Source organism: Rosa chinensis, chromosome 2 (assembly GCF_002994745.2).
Source record: "Rosa chinensis cultivar Old Blush chromosome 2, RchiOBHm-V2, whole genome shotgun sequence".
NCBI lineage: Eukaryota > Viridiplantae > Streptophyta > Magnoliopsida > Rosales > Rosaceae > Rosa > Rosa chinensis.
In genome coordinates, this window is record NC_037089.1 from 60,847,782 (window position 1) to 60,863,797 (window position 16,016).

Sequence of the window (16,016 nt, forward strand, 5' to 3'; positions counted from 1 at the left end):
GGATTTTCAGGAGATTGACAAGATCGGGAAGAAGGCAAGAACGCTTCGCATTCGGGAGGAAATTCCGTTGAACTAGCCACTACCTTTTAAGCAGTGGTATTGTGTAGAAGACGAGGTTGAATTCTTGTGTAAATTTAAGTATGACAAATTGTTTAGTTGTTGTTCCATCTGTGGGTTGGTGACTCACGTCGGTTTTCCTTGCTTAAGGATGGCATTGGAGGAAGATGATGATGGGGCAGAGAGGACTATTTTGGGGGCACAAACTGCAGTTGCAGCGGCAACGATTTTGGCTAGTGGTCTGTAATTGCATTTGGGGTCAACTACTTCCAGTTCGGGGATGTCTACTGCTAGTATCTCAGGCTTGCATGCTAAGGTTTTGGCGTATGGCCAAACCCTAGTTTTCAAGACTTCTATTCCAAATCCAATTTCAGAACCACCATTGAGTTCTTTCTTGGCTAAACCTCGGCATCAAGTGGTGATTCGAGATCTACAAGAAACTGCTATGACACCGAAAAGGATTTCTGGTAAGCATAGAGGTCATTTGGATGAAGGGGTAACCATCTCCCCAAAGACACTAAAACTTAGCTTGGCGGCAGGTAAGCGTAATTTGAACTTGGAGCTGGAAAGTCTTGGTTTGGTCTCTCTGCTAGAGGAAAGCAGTTCTGGGAGTGGAAAGAGGAAATATGGACGCCCTGCTAGCAGTAGGAACAAGTTGCCATATGGGGAGAAGAAGAAAGGTATAGCGAATGATGAGGCTGTGAAAGTGAAGAAATCTTCCAAGAAGGACAAGGTGAAGATTGCAACTGTTGGTATGAGCTCCAACTCGAAAGGGAAGGAGCTAGTTATTTACTAATTTTATTTCTGTTGGGTATGAGCCTGTGTGAGTTTGGACAAGCTTCTATGAGTCTTCTATGACGTTTCTAGTTTTTAGTTTGTATCACAATTGCGTGATTGGAAAGGTAGTGCTAGTTGAATGATTTCCTTCCATAGGAGGTGAGGTTTGTTCTATTCTTGTATACGCTCGCTTAATTGTGAGCGTCCCAGAGATTCTTAAGAGTTTGCTTTGGTTTAGATAGGTAGTTCGGATTTCTTGCCGGATGGCTTATGTAGACTTTAGCTTTTGGCTGTTGCTTTAATGCATTCAACTTCTATTTCAAAAAACAAAAACAAAGGTCAGATGACACTGATTCCTTGCCCATTCGGTAAACCCATCGCTAAATGAGAAAACAATCAAGGAACTAAATAGAATAAGACTGAAGCAACAGGATGACTGGCCTATTAACATCTGGAATAAAGAGGAGATAATAGTAGGCTATAAAAACAATTTCAGAACGGTGAGGAGAGGCTTGAAAAATTGTATATAGATGATGATCGAGGTCTAATTCAAGTTGTTGAAGTACATGGTCTAGATTTTATGAGTTATACGTAACTCTGTAGTTACTAATTTTAGAGGAGTCAGATCTAAATTAACATTATGATGTAGATATAAATATATAATGAGGTCTGCTCACCTAAGAGCAACTCCAACAGATTCCCTATATTTTGATTTTTCTCTACTTTAGAGAAAAATAAGCCTATTTTGCTCCAACAGATTCCCTATAACTATCTCTATTTTAGGGAAAGTGAGGAGAGAGAAAACCAAATTCCCTATATTTACAGCAAACTCCAAAATTTAAGGAAGAATTATGGAGATTTTAGAGATTGCTGCAAAATAAGGAATCTGTTGGAGTTAGAGAAGAAAAAATAACTAAAGCTTTGACTTTTGCTTCCCTATAATACAAAAATTATAGGGAAGCTGTTGGAGTTGCTGTAAGAGACTATAATGGGACAAGTGAATCTAATGATTGAAAAAAAAAATACACAATTTTAAGTTGTTTTAATTTTAAATTTTAAATTTAATATATATAGTTGATATGCAATTGTCCTCACAATCCCTTAAGTCTATCCCTCCGGTACACTGACATCTGTGTGTTGCTCCGATTAAAAGAAGCATATATCTTATGTAGAGATGTGTATGTGCCACATGCAACTGTCATTTGGTCGAAAAGTAAGGGTCCAAGCAATTGAACAATCAAGGTGGTTGGTTTATTAAGATAGAAGTACACGTGTAGAGCCAAGTATCAATAATAAAATAAGAAATTTATGGGATAAAAATGACTGGAGATCTAAATGCTAAATTAAAAAGTATGGATAGCAGCACTCAATAAAATAAGATTGAAAGTTTGAAACAACATGATTATTTACCTATTAATATATGGAATAAAGAGGAGATAACAGTAGATTGTAAAAAATAATTTCAGAACACGTAGATGACGTGGTTTAATTGAAGTTGTTGAAGTACATGGTCTAGATTTTTTTGAATTATACCCAACTCCATAGCTACTAATTTTAGAGGAGCCCGAATTAACGCTGTGATGTAGACATAAATATATAATGAGGTATGCTCACTTAAGTGTTTTCAATGAAATACGAGGGACAAGTGAGTCTGTTGGTAAAAAAAAATATATACAGTTTTATGCTGTTATGATTTTATATTTTTAAATTCAATTCATATAGTTGAGATGTATTTGTACCTCATAGTCCTTTAAAACTGTCATTTACGAGAGCAAAACTACACATGTGTGTGTGTGTGTGCGCGCGCGCCCCACATGCCACCTGTCATATGGTCGAAACTTTAGGGTCTGAGCAATTGAACAGGTGAGTATTAATAAAAGAGGTTTTTACCATTAAGGTTAAGTTAGTCAATTAAATTAGGGTGCGGCTATTGCCACCCTACTAACTACTTTCTTCACCCTAAATTCTCTTCTCACCCTACATATATATATTTTTTATTTTAAGTTTACTTAGTTCACCCATTTACAGTACTCAAAATACCCTTTTCCAATGGTATAAGGGTTTAACTCATATTCTTTTTCTATTTGGCTTCCTCCGTGTGTCGAATTCTTTTTCTGTTAGCATAGCATGAGAATGATTGAAGATGATGAATGTTAAGAAATAAAGCGTTAAGGTTTAATGATGAATGAAGAGATTAAGAATGAAGTTTAAGTACGTATTTTATAGGGTGTAATAAAAACATATTGTAATTTTTAATAAGATATTGTCCTTTATTGTAATTTTATATTAGGCTATTTTAGTCTTTCAATAAATCGAAAACTTGTAGGGTGAAGAAAGTAGTTAGTAGGGTGGCAATAGCCGCATTATCATGAGCATGATGTAAATACTGGAAATCCGTGCGGTCACCTTAAAACTGCGGAAAGGAATTTAAATTCTAATTAAACATTCAAGCTGTGATATATTACGAGATTGCCACTGCATTTATTCAAGTTGTTATTAATTACGAGATTGCCACCTCATCAAAATATTTTGTTAAGATATTGCTATTGACTGTCAGTAGTAATATTGAACTTTATCTGCTAGCAAATATAAACCTCTATAAATTAATATTATACAGTACGTAACCAATGAAAATGAAGAAGATGAATTGTTGAGTTAGCCCTAGAAGCTTGTACTATCATATTCAACAAATATATAATACTACTGAGGGTTAGTATATTTGCCACATTACTACTAAAAGTCAATATACTTATTGGCGTTGCATCTAAGAATCTATATACTTGTCATTGATATTCACAGTTAGTAATTGACATTTTTATTGGATAAGTCTATTTACAGACATTGCTATTGACCATCAGTGTACTTACAACATTTGCTACTGACCATCAGTATAAATACTTACAACATTTGCTACTGATCGTCAGTACTTACTGAAAAGTAATAACAAACACTATAAAGAAGTTGAATTAATATAATCAAAACTCTAATTGTAAATTGAACTAAGATTTTATAGAATTTACAATACCAAAGTTTCATTTATTATAAAAATGTTAGTAAATAGACTTATACAATTTCCTCACAAACGAACTTAAAATAGATATTATAAGTTTTCCAACTATGTTGTCCCAAAAGACCACATTAAACAGCTTCACCCATGTTCTCGAAGTCTCAAAAAGCAGTCTTCATCTTGATATATAACAGAAGCATAATCATGAAGTGAGTACCTCAATAAGAACAAACTCACAAATGTTATTGACCTTCAGTAACAAATAACAAGATGATCAATATTAAGGAAAAAAAGAATAGCGTATGTAAGTATCCTAAAACTCAATTAATCACACTAAAATTAAATGCGTCAAACATAAGTACAGACTCCATGTTAATTTCACCATTTGGCATATAATATTAATCAAGAACTCTAGAGCCTAGGAATCAATTGGAAGGATTTGGCTTCAAAATCTCTCAGTGATAAAGAAATGTATCTATCTCCTCTTATAGCATGAAATCAATTTGCATAAGAAATTGACTCTAACTGAATAGAAAAATAGGAATTACCCATTTCAAATCCTTACTTGCAGATTCACATCATATCGATCTCTACCACAGCTTGAAATCAACATGTAGAAAAAATATTCCCTATCTGATAGAAAAATAGGAAATTACCCATTTCAAATCCTTACAATTGCATATCCTCATCTCCTCTCTCTCTCTCTGAATGAACCAAATCTAACCAAATCGGCGGATCTATCAATGATATAAGAAGGGTACCACTGTCAATTCCAATCTAATAAAATAATAATAAAAATAAGGGATAATGACCATTTACACAATTTTGGGGTTAATTAACCCCACTTACCCAAACACCCTAAGAGATTGCCCACTTACACAATATCTTTTATTTTTAGGACAATTTTGCCTCTCCTTCTTTGTCACTTAGAGAGAGAAGTCATCGGAGACCTCGCCGGACTCCGGTGACGGGTGGCCGGTCGCAGACTCCGGTGACCTGAATCAAGCAATCGGTAACCGGATTCCGGCGTCCGATTTTATTGCCCCTAATAATACCTAGTAATCATATTATTACCCTCCAGTAATCATATTATTGGCCCCCAGTAATCGTATTATTGCCCCGCCAATAATCATATTATTGCCCCATAATTTTTTTTTTTCTGTTTTTTCTTTCCTGCTGGGCATTCTGCCCCAATTTTACCAAAAAGAAATAAAAATTGATTTGGGCACCTAGAAAATACTCTGGGCACCCACATCTTCTTCTCCTCCCATCTTCGACTTCGACGGTTGCAGACCTACCTTCTTCGAGGCTTGAATTCACCAGATTTCACCATCTTATACATTCATTCCATCACAATCAAATTCAAATCGAAAATCCAAAATGCAGACTAGAATCTAAATCAGGATCCGGAAATCTCTCTCTCCAGTTCTGCATGTTTTCTTATCTAAACTGGACCAGCGAGTCATTGAGGTCGATTCCGATCTGGACCCAGTCGTCGAGGCCAATTCCAATCTAGATCACCAGGGAAACCCTAAATCCGAGGGAGAAGAAGCCGTCTAATCCAAGGAGATAGTTCAGGAGGCCGTAATCAGACTTGGAGGCCATAGCAGTCTGATTCTCCGAAGACCTGGTTCGCAAGAGGCCTGGGTTGAGCGTCAGTGAGAGAGAGATAGAGAGAGAGAGAGAGAGAAGCCGTCGTGGTATGATTTGCCGGAGGCCTGGTTCGCTGGAGACCTAGGTCGAGTGTCAGTGACAGTGAGAGGGAGGCCATCACGGTCTAGGTGACCGAAGTCGTCGAGCGCGGAGGAGTCTAGTGAGAGAGAGAGAGATTAGTATAATTTATTAATTAAAATGAGGGCAATACTGTCGATAGATGTTAGATTGGGTAAATTGAAGTAAAAAACTCTTAGTGGAGTAAGTGGGCAATTTTTAGGCCAAAATTGTGTAAATGGTCATTATCCCTAAAATAAAATAAAATATCTCGTATAATTTAGTTGACTGCAAGGACTATCTAGGCAATCCGCATGAGAATCGATTAATGGGCCACTGCGCATGGTAAATAGTTTGCTGGGTTTGTAATTATTGGTAATTTGCTATTAATAAAAAGTAAATGCAAGATGATTGAGGTTGATGTAAAATATATCAGCAATACTGAGAAATCTTTTCTCTCTAACCATTGTACATCGTTGTACACTGTACAATGATGAAGATAAGTAGGCACTTGAATACCGCGGTGGTCTTTTCATGTGCCACGCGCCAACCGCATTTGATCGAATCATTAGGGTTTGACCAATTGAACAATCAAGGTGGTTGGATTATTCAGAGAGGGGTACACGTGTAAGGCTAATTATTAATAATAAAAAAATAAATGCAGGATGCATGATTGAAGTAGTAGTAGTAGTCATATGGTAGTTGTGTCTCTGTAGATGACAGTTTGTTCACTTTGATAGAAAGTGGATCTCCCTGTCAAAAAGAAGACAAATATGAGCGGAACAAATGTTGATAAGCTTCCAGCAATGGCAGATTCAGGAATTTAAGTTCACTGGGGCACAAAAAAAAAAATATATATATATATATATGAAAATATACGAATGTAATTTTTATCTATTATAATAGTAATTACCCTTGACGAGATTTTATATTTTGAAATCGTTGCATAATAACCTTATCATTTATGCTAGTAAAAATGTCATTTTCAATATAAGAAATCAAGCAATCATTCATAAACTCGTCATCCATTCGACTATGTAAACGAGTCTTCACAATATACATAGCAGAAAATACTCTCTCTTCACTTGTAGTCGCAACTGGTAGAATCAATGCTAGTGTCAAAAGCAGGTACACCAATGGATATGTCACATCTTTTTTGGTCTGAACTATCTTTTTTGCAAGATCAGTAATTCCCTTCAATTCAGGAAACTCAATGTTGGAGCGCATGTCTACTATGTAAATTTCAAGTTGATCATCAAGTACCTCTAGATCATGTGCAGAAAAATCCTGAGGATAATATTGGACCAGCTTTAACAACTTTTCTTTGTCAAAAGCTAAGAATGAATTTCTCGGGTTCAAACATGACATACAAAGAAGCAACTCATTATTCTTCTCGTTGAAACGATCATCCAACTCTTGAAGCTGATTATCAATAACATAATAAAACAACTGAACATGGTAATGATGCAAGTTTGTGATCACTTGAGCATTGCGCTTTGATTTCCCTTGAGCTACAAAGCATTCATCCATGTTTAGAACTTCAATAGAATGCTTCTCACAACAAATTGTAATTTGAGTAAGTAAAGAATCTCAACCACTCTCTCTCATTGGCTGCAATCGTTCCTTGCATACAGTAACTAAGTTCATAGCATTCACAATATCTTGATCTTTCTTTTGCAGTGCTTTTGACAAATCATTTGTGATTCCCAACACTTGTCTCATCAAATGCAGACAGAAAATAAATTCATATGATCGCATATAATCCAATAAAACCCTTGCTTCTAGCTTTTGTTCATAACTTGTTCCATCCATTCTGACAACCTCGAGTATAGCTATCACAGATTTGAACATTCTAGACAAGCTAATTAACGTATCATAATGAGAGCTCCATCGTGTATCACTAGTTCGCTTCACACTAGTTTCCTGATTCAAGCCTTGACCACTTGAAAGCTCATTGTTTTCTAGTGCTTCTAAAATGTCATCACCATGTTTTTCTCGAAGAATGTCTCGTCTTTTAGCTGATGCTCCAACCACATTCACCACATTACCAACCAAAGTAAAGAATTCTGAAACCAAATCATGATTCTTGGCCACTGCTACCAAAGCTAATTGTAGTTGATGAGCAAAACAATGCACATAAAAAGCACATTTATTTTCATTCAAAATAAGTGTTTTCAAACCATTCAGTTCACCTCTCATATTACTTGCTCCATCATATCCTCGACCTCGTAGTCTTGAAATGCTTAATCCATGTCTACTTAAAAAACCATCAATAGCATCCTTTAGTGTGATAGCATTGGTATTCGTAACATGCTCAATACCCACAAAACGATCAATCACATTTCCATCATCCACATACAGTAGTACAATGGCCATTTGCTCCTTTGAGGACATATCTCGAGATTCATCAAGAAGAATGGCAAATAAAGAATCACCAAGTTCACTGGCAATTGTATTGACAATTTCAACTGAAATAGCACTTACAATGTCCTTCTAAATATCAGGTGATGTTAACTTCAAATTTTCAGGAGCATTTTTCAATGTGACTGATTTTATATCTTCATTATAACCGCATAACCATTCCAAAATTTCAAGAAAATTTCCTCGATTATTTGAATTTTCAGATTCATCATGCCCAAGAAATGCTAACAACACTGATTGATGCACTTAAGCGAGTCTGGTAGTCAATCCGATCTTGGCTTGTATGATTTGATAATATGGTTTCAATCCGTTGTTTTTGATTTAGTAACGCTTCACAATTTCTTTGAGCCTTGTTATGTGTACTGTTTGGCCCTCCAATATGACCAGATACTATACTCTTCTTCTTCCAATTCTTAAATCCGTCACCCACAAAAGTATCACCACCTCCTTGTTTAAAAAGATAGCATCGTTTTTAATGTTGTACTCTAACCAAGTAGGAAAATCATCAAACCACTCTTTAACAAATCTTTCTTTTCTTTCTCCCAAATTCTGTGATAGGAAACTCATGAGCTCTAGGTTGACAAGGACCTTTTTGTAGATAATATCTGCGTACTTCATCTTGAACATTAGGATGATAACTTTAAATTGGAGGACGATTTCCAGGATCAGAAGGATAATTTTCATTAATTTCGGGACAAGGCTTCTCTGAAATACTATCATTCTTCTTTGTTTTTTGCGGGGGATGAATCCAATGAGCTATTTGTACCTGACGACTCCCTTGCACCAGAATTTTCTTTTCTTTTAAAGTACCTTAACATATTTGAATGAAGAATAGAGTAGTACTGAGAACCAAAAGAATCGACTACAATAATACTCTTCACAAAAGAATTGATTGAGAATTTTTACTTGACGATGTATATATATACATGTTATTGATGTAATAGAATATTTTTTTTAATTTTAGGACCTGTTGTGTGAGAATTAGAGAGAATAAGAATTAAACTGTTTAATTTTAAAAATTTGGACTAAACTGTTTTTAAGGAAAAAGTATGAGGAGTAACAAGTATTTAGTCCTAATTTAATTATAGTAGCAATTGAAGCAGTAAGAACAAATGAGAAACCAGGAAACTAAAGTATTTGATTTCAGATCTAGAATTCTTACTTTACAACAGCAAACTTAACACTTGAAATTGGTCAGCACGAATATGAGAGACTTAAAATAGACAACCTACTATAAGAAACGGACTAACAGTATTCAAATGAGAGAAAATACTAATAGCAACAAAACACTTAGATGGCCAAATAGTTTGGCAAAGATAGTGTTCCAGCATCTAAAATCTCATGTTATTTCCCTTAGACATGTGATGCTTGGCTTCAAATGCCAACAAGACAGAAAACTAATAGAGCAAAACGAGAATGAGTATTAGTATATACTTTACCTCCATTGGTTAAAATGATTGTTCATTTTCACTTTGATGTACTTGATAGGTCATGCAATTACTCTTTCCTCTAGATGAAGCAAGCTTGCTAAACTCTGGTCATACAAAGCTATACCATGAAAAATTAGTACATCAAAACTTTCTAACAATTTTGGAAATATAACCTCAACTTCCGGATTTTGTTATAAAATACCAGCATTTACAACAAACCAACAGTTTAGTTAAGACTGAGGACTTGGAGTGGAATGACAAAGTAGGACAGAACGTGAACTTCCATATTAATGGAACCAAATGGTGGAAGCATGAGTGATATTTTGAAATAGCTAATTTATAGAGACAACCAAACATAAAAGGAATTCATCATTTTTGTATGGGAAAATGGTCTGTGCGGTGCCCAACGTTTGTCTCCTTATAATTTTTGGTACCTCACTTTTGAAAATTATCAATATGGTACTTGAGGTTCTTTGCCCAACCGATGATTGGTATATATGGTTGTTACCTCCGTTACAGAGCAATTCAAAATTGAAACGAATGAGGGTACTTTCGTCCTTTCATTTGTGTCAATTTAATCTAGGCCGTTTTCCCTAGTTTTAACTCACTTTGAACCTCTCTCTCTCTCTCTCAAAATTGAAACGAGGGAGGGTACTTTCGTCCTTTCATTTGTGTCAATTTAATCTAGGCCGTTTTCCCTAATTTTAACTCACTTTGAACCTCTCTCTCTCTCTCTCTCTCTCTCCCTCCCTCTCTCTCTCTCTCCCTCCCTCCCTCCCTCCCTCCCTCCCTCTCCCCGAATCTCTGAATTGTCGCTCTCTGTTCACTTATATACAGAGATTTGATTCTCTGAATCCAAACAGAGAAAGCCAAGATCTGTACCATGGTGGGAAGATTGTGTAGATGCTTTCGAATTGATGGGGATCCACTGCACTACTCAGGTAAAATCCCTCCCTCCCTCTCCCCGAATCTCGGAATTGTCGCTCTCTATTTCACTTATATACAGAGATTTGATTCTCTGAATCCAAATAGAGAAAGCCAAGATCTGTACCATGGTGGGTAGATTGTGTAGATACTTTCGAATTGATGGGCATCCACCGCACTACTCAGGTAAAATCCCTCCCTCCCTCTCCCCGAATCTCTGAATTGTCGCTCTCTATTTCACTTATATATAGAGATTTAATTCTCTGAATCCAAACAGAGAAAGCCAAGATCTGTATCATGGTGTGTAGATTGTGTAGATACTTTAGAATTGATGGGGATCCACAGCACTACTCAGGTAAAATAAATGGTTCGCCTCTCAAAAAATTTATTCCTTTTTACTTGAATCGGCTGGAATCCTATGTATTGTTTATGGCTTTGGTATTGTCTGGACTTTAGGTGTTTGATGTGTTTTATTTTTTGGGGTTTTAGTCTGGGTCTGCAATTTTAAATTAGGGTTTTGTCTCTTTGATGTCAGGGATGAAGTGGTTGGGGAGGTTAAATGAATTGGATGAAAAATGGTGACTGATTTGGGGCTGGTTGGTGAGGGTTCTTAAATCTCAGCAATAGGGGTTCTAGACATAAATGAAGAGGGTTGGGTTTGGTGCTTGTTTGGTGACCCTCATAACTATTATATGAATGAGACAAATTGAATTTTTTTTTTCTGCTACTTTGTGTGTGTGTATTGTGTGTAACATTGTGAACAAGATGACAACTTCAGGGAATAGCTAGGTTAACTAAAAAAACTTAGTAAAATAACATGTTGAATTTACCATTGCAAATCTAAATCTTTTCACTATGAGGATTCATCATGGAGGGAGATTTCATAGTGAGAATGGCCTAAATAGTATTTGCAGAGAGGGCCAATTGATCTTTGTTGATAGAGTATACTCGGACAAGGTGTTTTTGACAGGGATACACCACTGGACTTATGATTTGGGGTACCAGATGGGGCCAAGTCAATTCTGGTTTAGAATTCCTGGTAGTGAGGAGGGGACTAGGTATCTGCCTATATGTATTGATCAAGAGGCAATTGAGATGTGTCACTATGTATCTCCAAGGTCCAAGTATTTGGACTTGTAGATAGTTTGTACAAGTGAAAGGAGGATTTTTACTGTTAGAGACTATGCTCAGTTTGAAGAAAATCTTAACCTTGTTATGTTCATTGGCTGATGGATTGAAGATGTGGAAGAAAGGCCCCATGTTACAACTGATGATGAGGAGGAGGAAGGATCTTTGGGGGCTGAGGACATGTGTGATGCTCAAGAGACTATTTTTGTGGACTTGGATGACATAGGTGATGAGCCCAGGACTGAAACAATCAATGCAAATGGAAATAGAAATGGGCCTGACTAAGGTGTGGATGGACATGGGCTTCAAAAACATGATGCACATGGGCCTGAGCAAAATGAGGATGGACATAGGCCCAATGTTAATGATGTTGAGGCATCCGTGACTGAGGCAGAAGTGGAAAGAGTAAAAGAGAATGGTAAAGCTATGGTTCAAGAAGAAGACACTCCATCTGCAAAGAAGAATAAGAGCAGAAAAAGGAAAGAGGTGCAGAGGAGATATGCTACTAGGTCTGGAGATTAGAGTTCAAGGAGGTAATTTGTTCCTAATGTGGATGTCTCCTCTAAAAGCACAACAAAATCTAAAGACTCAAATTTTGAAGGCATAGTCGATTCAGATTATGACCTGAACAGTGAAGATGATGATGTGGAATTTCAGCAGAATGTAGATGGTGACAGTAGCAGAGTAAATAAGTTTGATGAGATGGGGTTCGAGGGGGATATATCTAATGAAGCTGGGAGTGATTCTAAAGGATTACATAGTCTGCATAGATTCTTAGGTGAGGAGGATGAAGACAAAGGGAAGTTCCCTGTTAAGTGCAAGAGAAGATACAGTGAATGGAGGGAGTTCAAGCATAAGGAGGACATGAAGAGACCTACTTTTGAGCTAGGAATGGAGTTTCCAAACTCCAAGGTGTTTAAGAGTTTAACTAGGAAGCATGCAGTTCAAACAAGAAATGAGATTAGGTTTCCGACAAACACAAGACACAAGGTAATTTTCTTATTTATACCAGTAATTTTTTATTGTGTTGAAGTTACATTCCACTTAATCTGACTGTATTTTTTCCATTATACTTTGACACAAGTGTTGGCAAGGTGCAAGACGTCTCCTGGTTATCCTTGGAGGATCTATGCCTCTACCACTGACTTGGATAATCCCACCATTTTCATCAAGACTCTGAGGCAAGAGCACAAGTGTGCTTCTTTTGGGAAAGAAAAAAAAAAAAAGCCTATGATATGCATGCACCTTTTATTGTTGAAGAGTACCAGGATTTTTTCATGAGTGATCCCAATTGGTCAAGAAAAGGGATGCAGAATGCAATCAACAAGGATGTTGAAATGGAGTTGGACTATCAGATGTGTTACAGAGTAAGGGTGAAGACACTTAAGCTTGCACAAGGGAGCCATGCAGGTCAGTACAATTTATTAGAGAGCTATGCTCATGAACTTAAGAAGAGGAATCCAAGTCGAAGCTCTGTGTGGATTCACACTGAATTGGATGTTGAAGTTATAAGGTTCAAAAGGATCTACATATGGATGGCTACATTGAAGAAAGGTTGGGGGGGAGAGGTGCAGACCCTATATAGGGTTAGATGGGTGCCATTTGAAATCAGTTCATAAGGTCCAGTTGCTTTCAGCTTGGGGGATTGATAGGAATAATGGGATTTATCCAACTGCATGGGAAATTGTGGAAGCAGAATCAAGAGAGACATGGACATCGTTTCTGGAATTCTTGAAGGTTGATTTGGATATACATCATAGCACTCATTACACATTCATGAGTGACAAGCAAAATGGGCTTGAGCAGGCTATAAATGAGTTATTTCCATATGCTGCACACAGGCATTGTGTGAGACATCTTCACAATAACTTCAAATCAAATGGACATCAAGGTTTGCAATCTCTCTCTCATTACTTGCTAACTTTTCTTGTGATTGATCCTAATTGTTTGTAACAGTTGTCTGTATTCCTTTTTGTAAAACTTAAACTGTGGGCTATTGTTAGAAGCTGCATAATGAATCAATTCAGGGATGCTTTGGAGGATATGAATAAAAGCTCACTATCTAGTTGGAAATGGTGCATGGACAAACCTACACAGCATTGGTCAAAGTCACACTTTGATCCTAAATACAAGTGTGATATTCTATTAAACAACCATTCTGAGAATTTTAACAAAAGAATCCTACCAGCTAGGAAGAAGCCCATACTTAGTTGTTTGGAAGACATCAGAGCTGCCACAATGGTGAGGTTAACTAATAGAAGACAATCTGGCCCTAATTGGAGGTGTAATGTTGGGCCCAGAATTGAGAAACAACTCAAGAAGCATGCATATATTAGCCATGATTACAGAGTTATCAATTCAAGTAATAACATTTTTGAGATTCAAAGCAGAGGTGTAGCATGTGCAAGTGATGTGGTGGCTGCACATTCAGTCTCATTAGAAGTAAGGACATGCACATGTAAGAGATGGAACATTTCTAGGGTACCATGTGGGCATGCAATGGCTGCAATTCATTCTAAAGGGTTGAGGCTTGATGATTTTGTGCATGAATATTTCACCAAGGACACCTACATGAAGGCTTATGACCCCATTATGTTCCCAATAGCTGGAGTGGCTGAGTGGGACAAGATACATAGGCCAATTGCACCTTATCTTTATAGGAGTCAACCTGGAGGCTCAAAATGTCAAGGAGCAAAGAACCTGGTGAGTTATCCTTCCTCTTAGCTAATTTTGGTTATATGGTCTGTTATGCTCCAACTTTAATCATGAGTTTTGTTGTGAAATGAGGCTATATATCTGACTTTGTTATATTTACTGCAACTGGTTTAAAATGAGAAGTAGCCCCACCACTTAGATCAAAGAAACTGCCTAAAGTCTATTACTCACAGGTCACTTGTGGAATATGTAAGAAGAATGGCCACAATAGGAGGACATGCAACATGAGAAATCAAGTATGGTTATCAATTTCATTTTGTAGGTTCACAGCTGATGTGATTGGGAAAGTTAAATTATGTGTTGGGAGTTTGATGTGTTTTTGGAATTGCAACAAGGTGAGAATGTGCAGCAGCAGGTAAATGAGGGAGTGCAGCAGCAGGAAGATGAGGGTGTGCGGCAACAAGATCCTTAGGTTGGCAATGGTGTCCAGGAGCAGCACAATCAGCATGTGGAGCCATAAGTTTCTCAGAATGTGCAAGACTCCCAACCAGCTTATGTGCCAAGTCAGCAATCACAGACTACTAATATAGCTTCAGGAAGCTCCTCTAGACTTGGTTTCACAGACAGAAGGTAAAAGCTCTTGCTCACAAAAAACTTAGACCAGCAAATGCCCCTACATCACCAAACAATGAATCTGAATAAAGTTTTAGATCAAAATGTAGTTGCTGGGCCCCCCATGAGTTCTTAACCAACCAATACTTAGTCCCATCATCAATGATGCCATAGCCAACAGCAGTAACACCATGGTCTAGGCTTGTTCCACAAGTTCCTGTGAAAACACCACTTGAATAGAATTGGAAATAAGAACCACTAGCATCAATGGCAACGGAAATGGGTTGATTAGCTACAGCCTTAAGAAGGGCACTTTCACTATTTGCAGGCACATCTTCGTGACCAGTTATCGAGGCTGCATGGCTTGCTTCCTTCTAGGTATTGCATGTACCATCAACACCGGTATAGGGGTAATTAGCCTCAGGATTATGTCCATGATTTTGATTGATGAACTCAAAGGCATTGTCCATCAAGCCACCCTCACAACCTTGGTCTTCACCATTCACATCACAGTCAACCAGCTCTTTCTTGGACAAAGAGATAAGTTTACCTGTAGTAAGTGGAGTGATTCCTTCCATGGCTGCCACTGCTGAAAATGCCCAACAGCATCCTGTATATAGAGATGACAAATTCTTACTAGTTGGACTTGTTGAAGGATATCGACATAATGTGTGCCTCTACAAACTAGGGTTTAGAGTTGTAATAGGAATGTGTTCTAGGTATTCAATTGTAATCAAATTCTATTACCTTTTTGGATACCTTGTAACTCCCTATTTAAAGGGCTCCTATTATCAATGATAACACACAATTCTATTCTCCTACAACACGTTATCAGCATGAGTTCTAACCCTAGCTTCAGAAGAAAAGAAAAAAAACCCTAGAAGAAAAAAACATTTTTCTTCTCTGCCGCCAACCCAAAACAAAACAAAAAAAAAATCTCCATTCCGGCTGGCCTCAGCCTCACCTCATCTCACTTCACCGGCCGAACCTCTCCAGTCTCAACACGACCCACTGGCACAGTTCCAATACCACCAGTTGGACCAAAAGTGACTATCATACCAGGCTTGATAACTCCAGTGACCAGCAGACCAACAAGTGACCGGCAGTACCTGCAAACCCAGCAGCCCAGCCCGGCCGGCCTCCTCCCCAGCCCCCAGCGCCCAGACGCCGGCACCACTGCTGCCCCTCAACACCTGCTCCTCCTGCCCCGCGCCCAGCAGCCCCGCGCCTTGCCAAACCCAACATCCCGACCTGCAGCCATCCCAGTAGTCGCGCAGACCTGCAACCGAGCAGCC

General features: G+C 37.8%; 2 protein-coding genes across 10 annotated transcripts; one reads left to right on the top strand and one right to left on the bottom strand.

Moving 5' to 3' along the window:
- Positions 1–7,141: 7,141 nt before the first annotated feature.
- On the bottom strand, positions 7,142–7,945 carry LOC112184680 (zinc finger MYM-type protein 1-like). Its single transcript, XM_024322926.1, has one exon. The coding sequence runs from the start codon at positions 7,943–7,945 to the stop codon at positions 7,142–7,144; it is 804 nt and encodes a 267-aa protein (XP_024178694.1).
- Positions 7,946–10,140: 2,195 nt separating this feature from the next.
- On the top strand, positions 10,141–15,467 carry LOC112185617. Of its 9 annotated transcripts, none has more exons than XR_005805288.1 (6): positions 10,145–10,343; positions 10,435–10,512; positions 10,604–12,444; positions 12,539–14,157; positions 14,343–14,739; positions 15,050–15,466. XR_005805288.1 is itself a non-coding variant. In XM_040513190.1 (5 exons), the coding sequence occupies exons 1-4, from the start codon at positions 10,286–10,288 to the stop codon at positions 11,737–11,739; spliced, it is 387 nt and encodes a 128-aa protein (XP_040369124.1). In that variant the 5' UTR covers positions 10,141–10,285; the 3' UTR covers positions 11,740–12,444; positions 12,539–12,715. The 9 variants fall into 9 exon arrangements, 1 of the variants encoding a protein (XP_040369124.1); XR_002930352.2 differs by having other exon boundaries at positions 10,146–10,343; positions 14,343–14,405; positions 14,505–15,467; XR_002930351.2 differs by having other exon boundaries at positions 10,146–10,343; positions 12,539–13,345; positions 13,458–14,157; positions 14,343–15,467.
- The last annotated feature ends 549 nt before the right edge of the window (positions 15,468–16,016 follow it).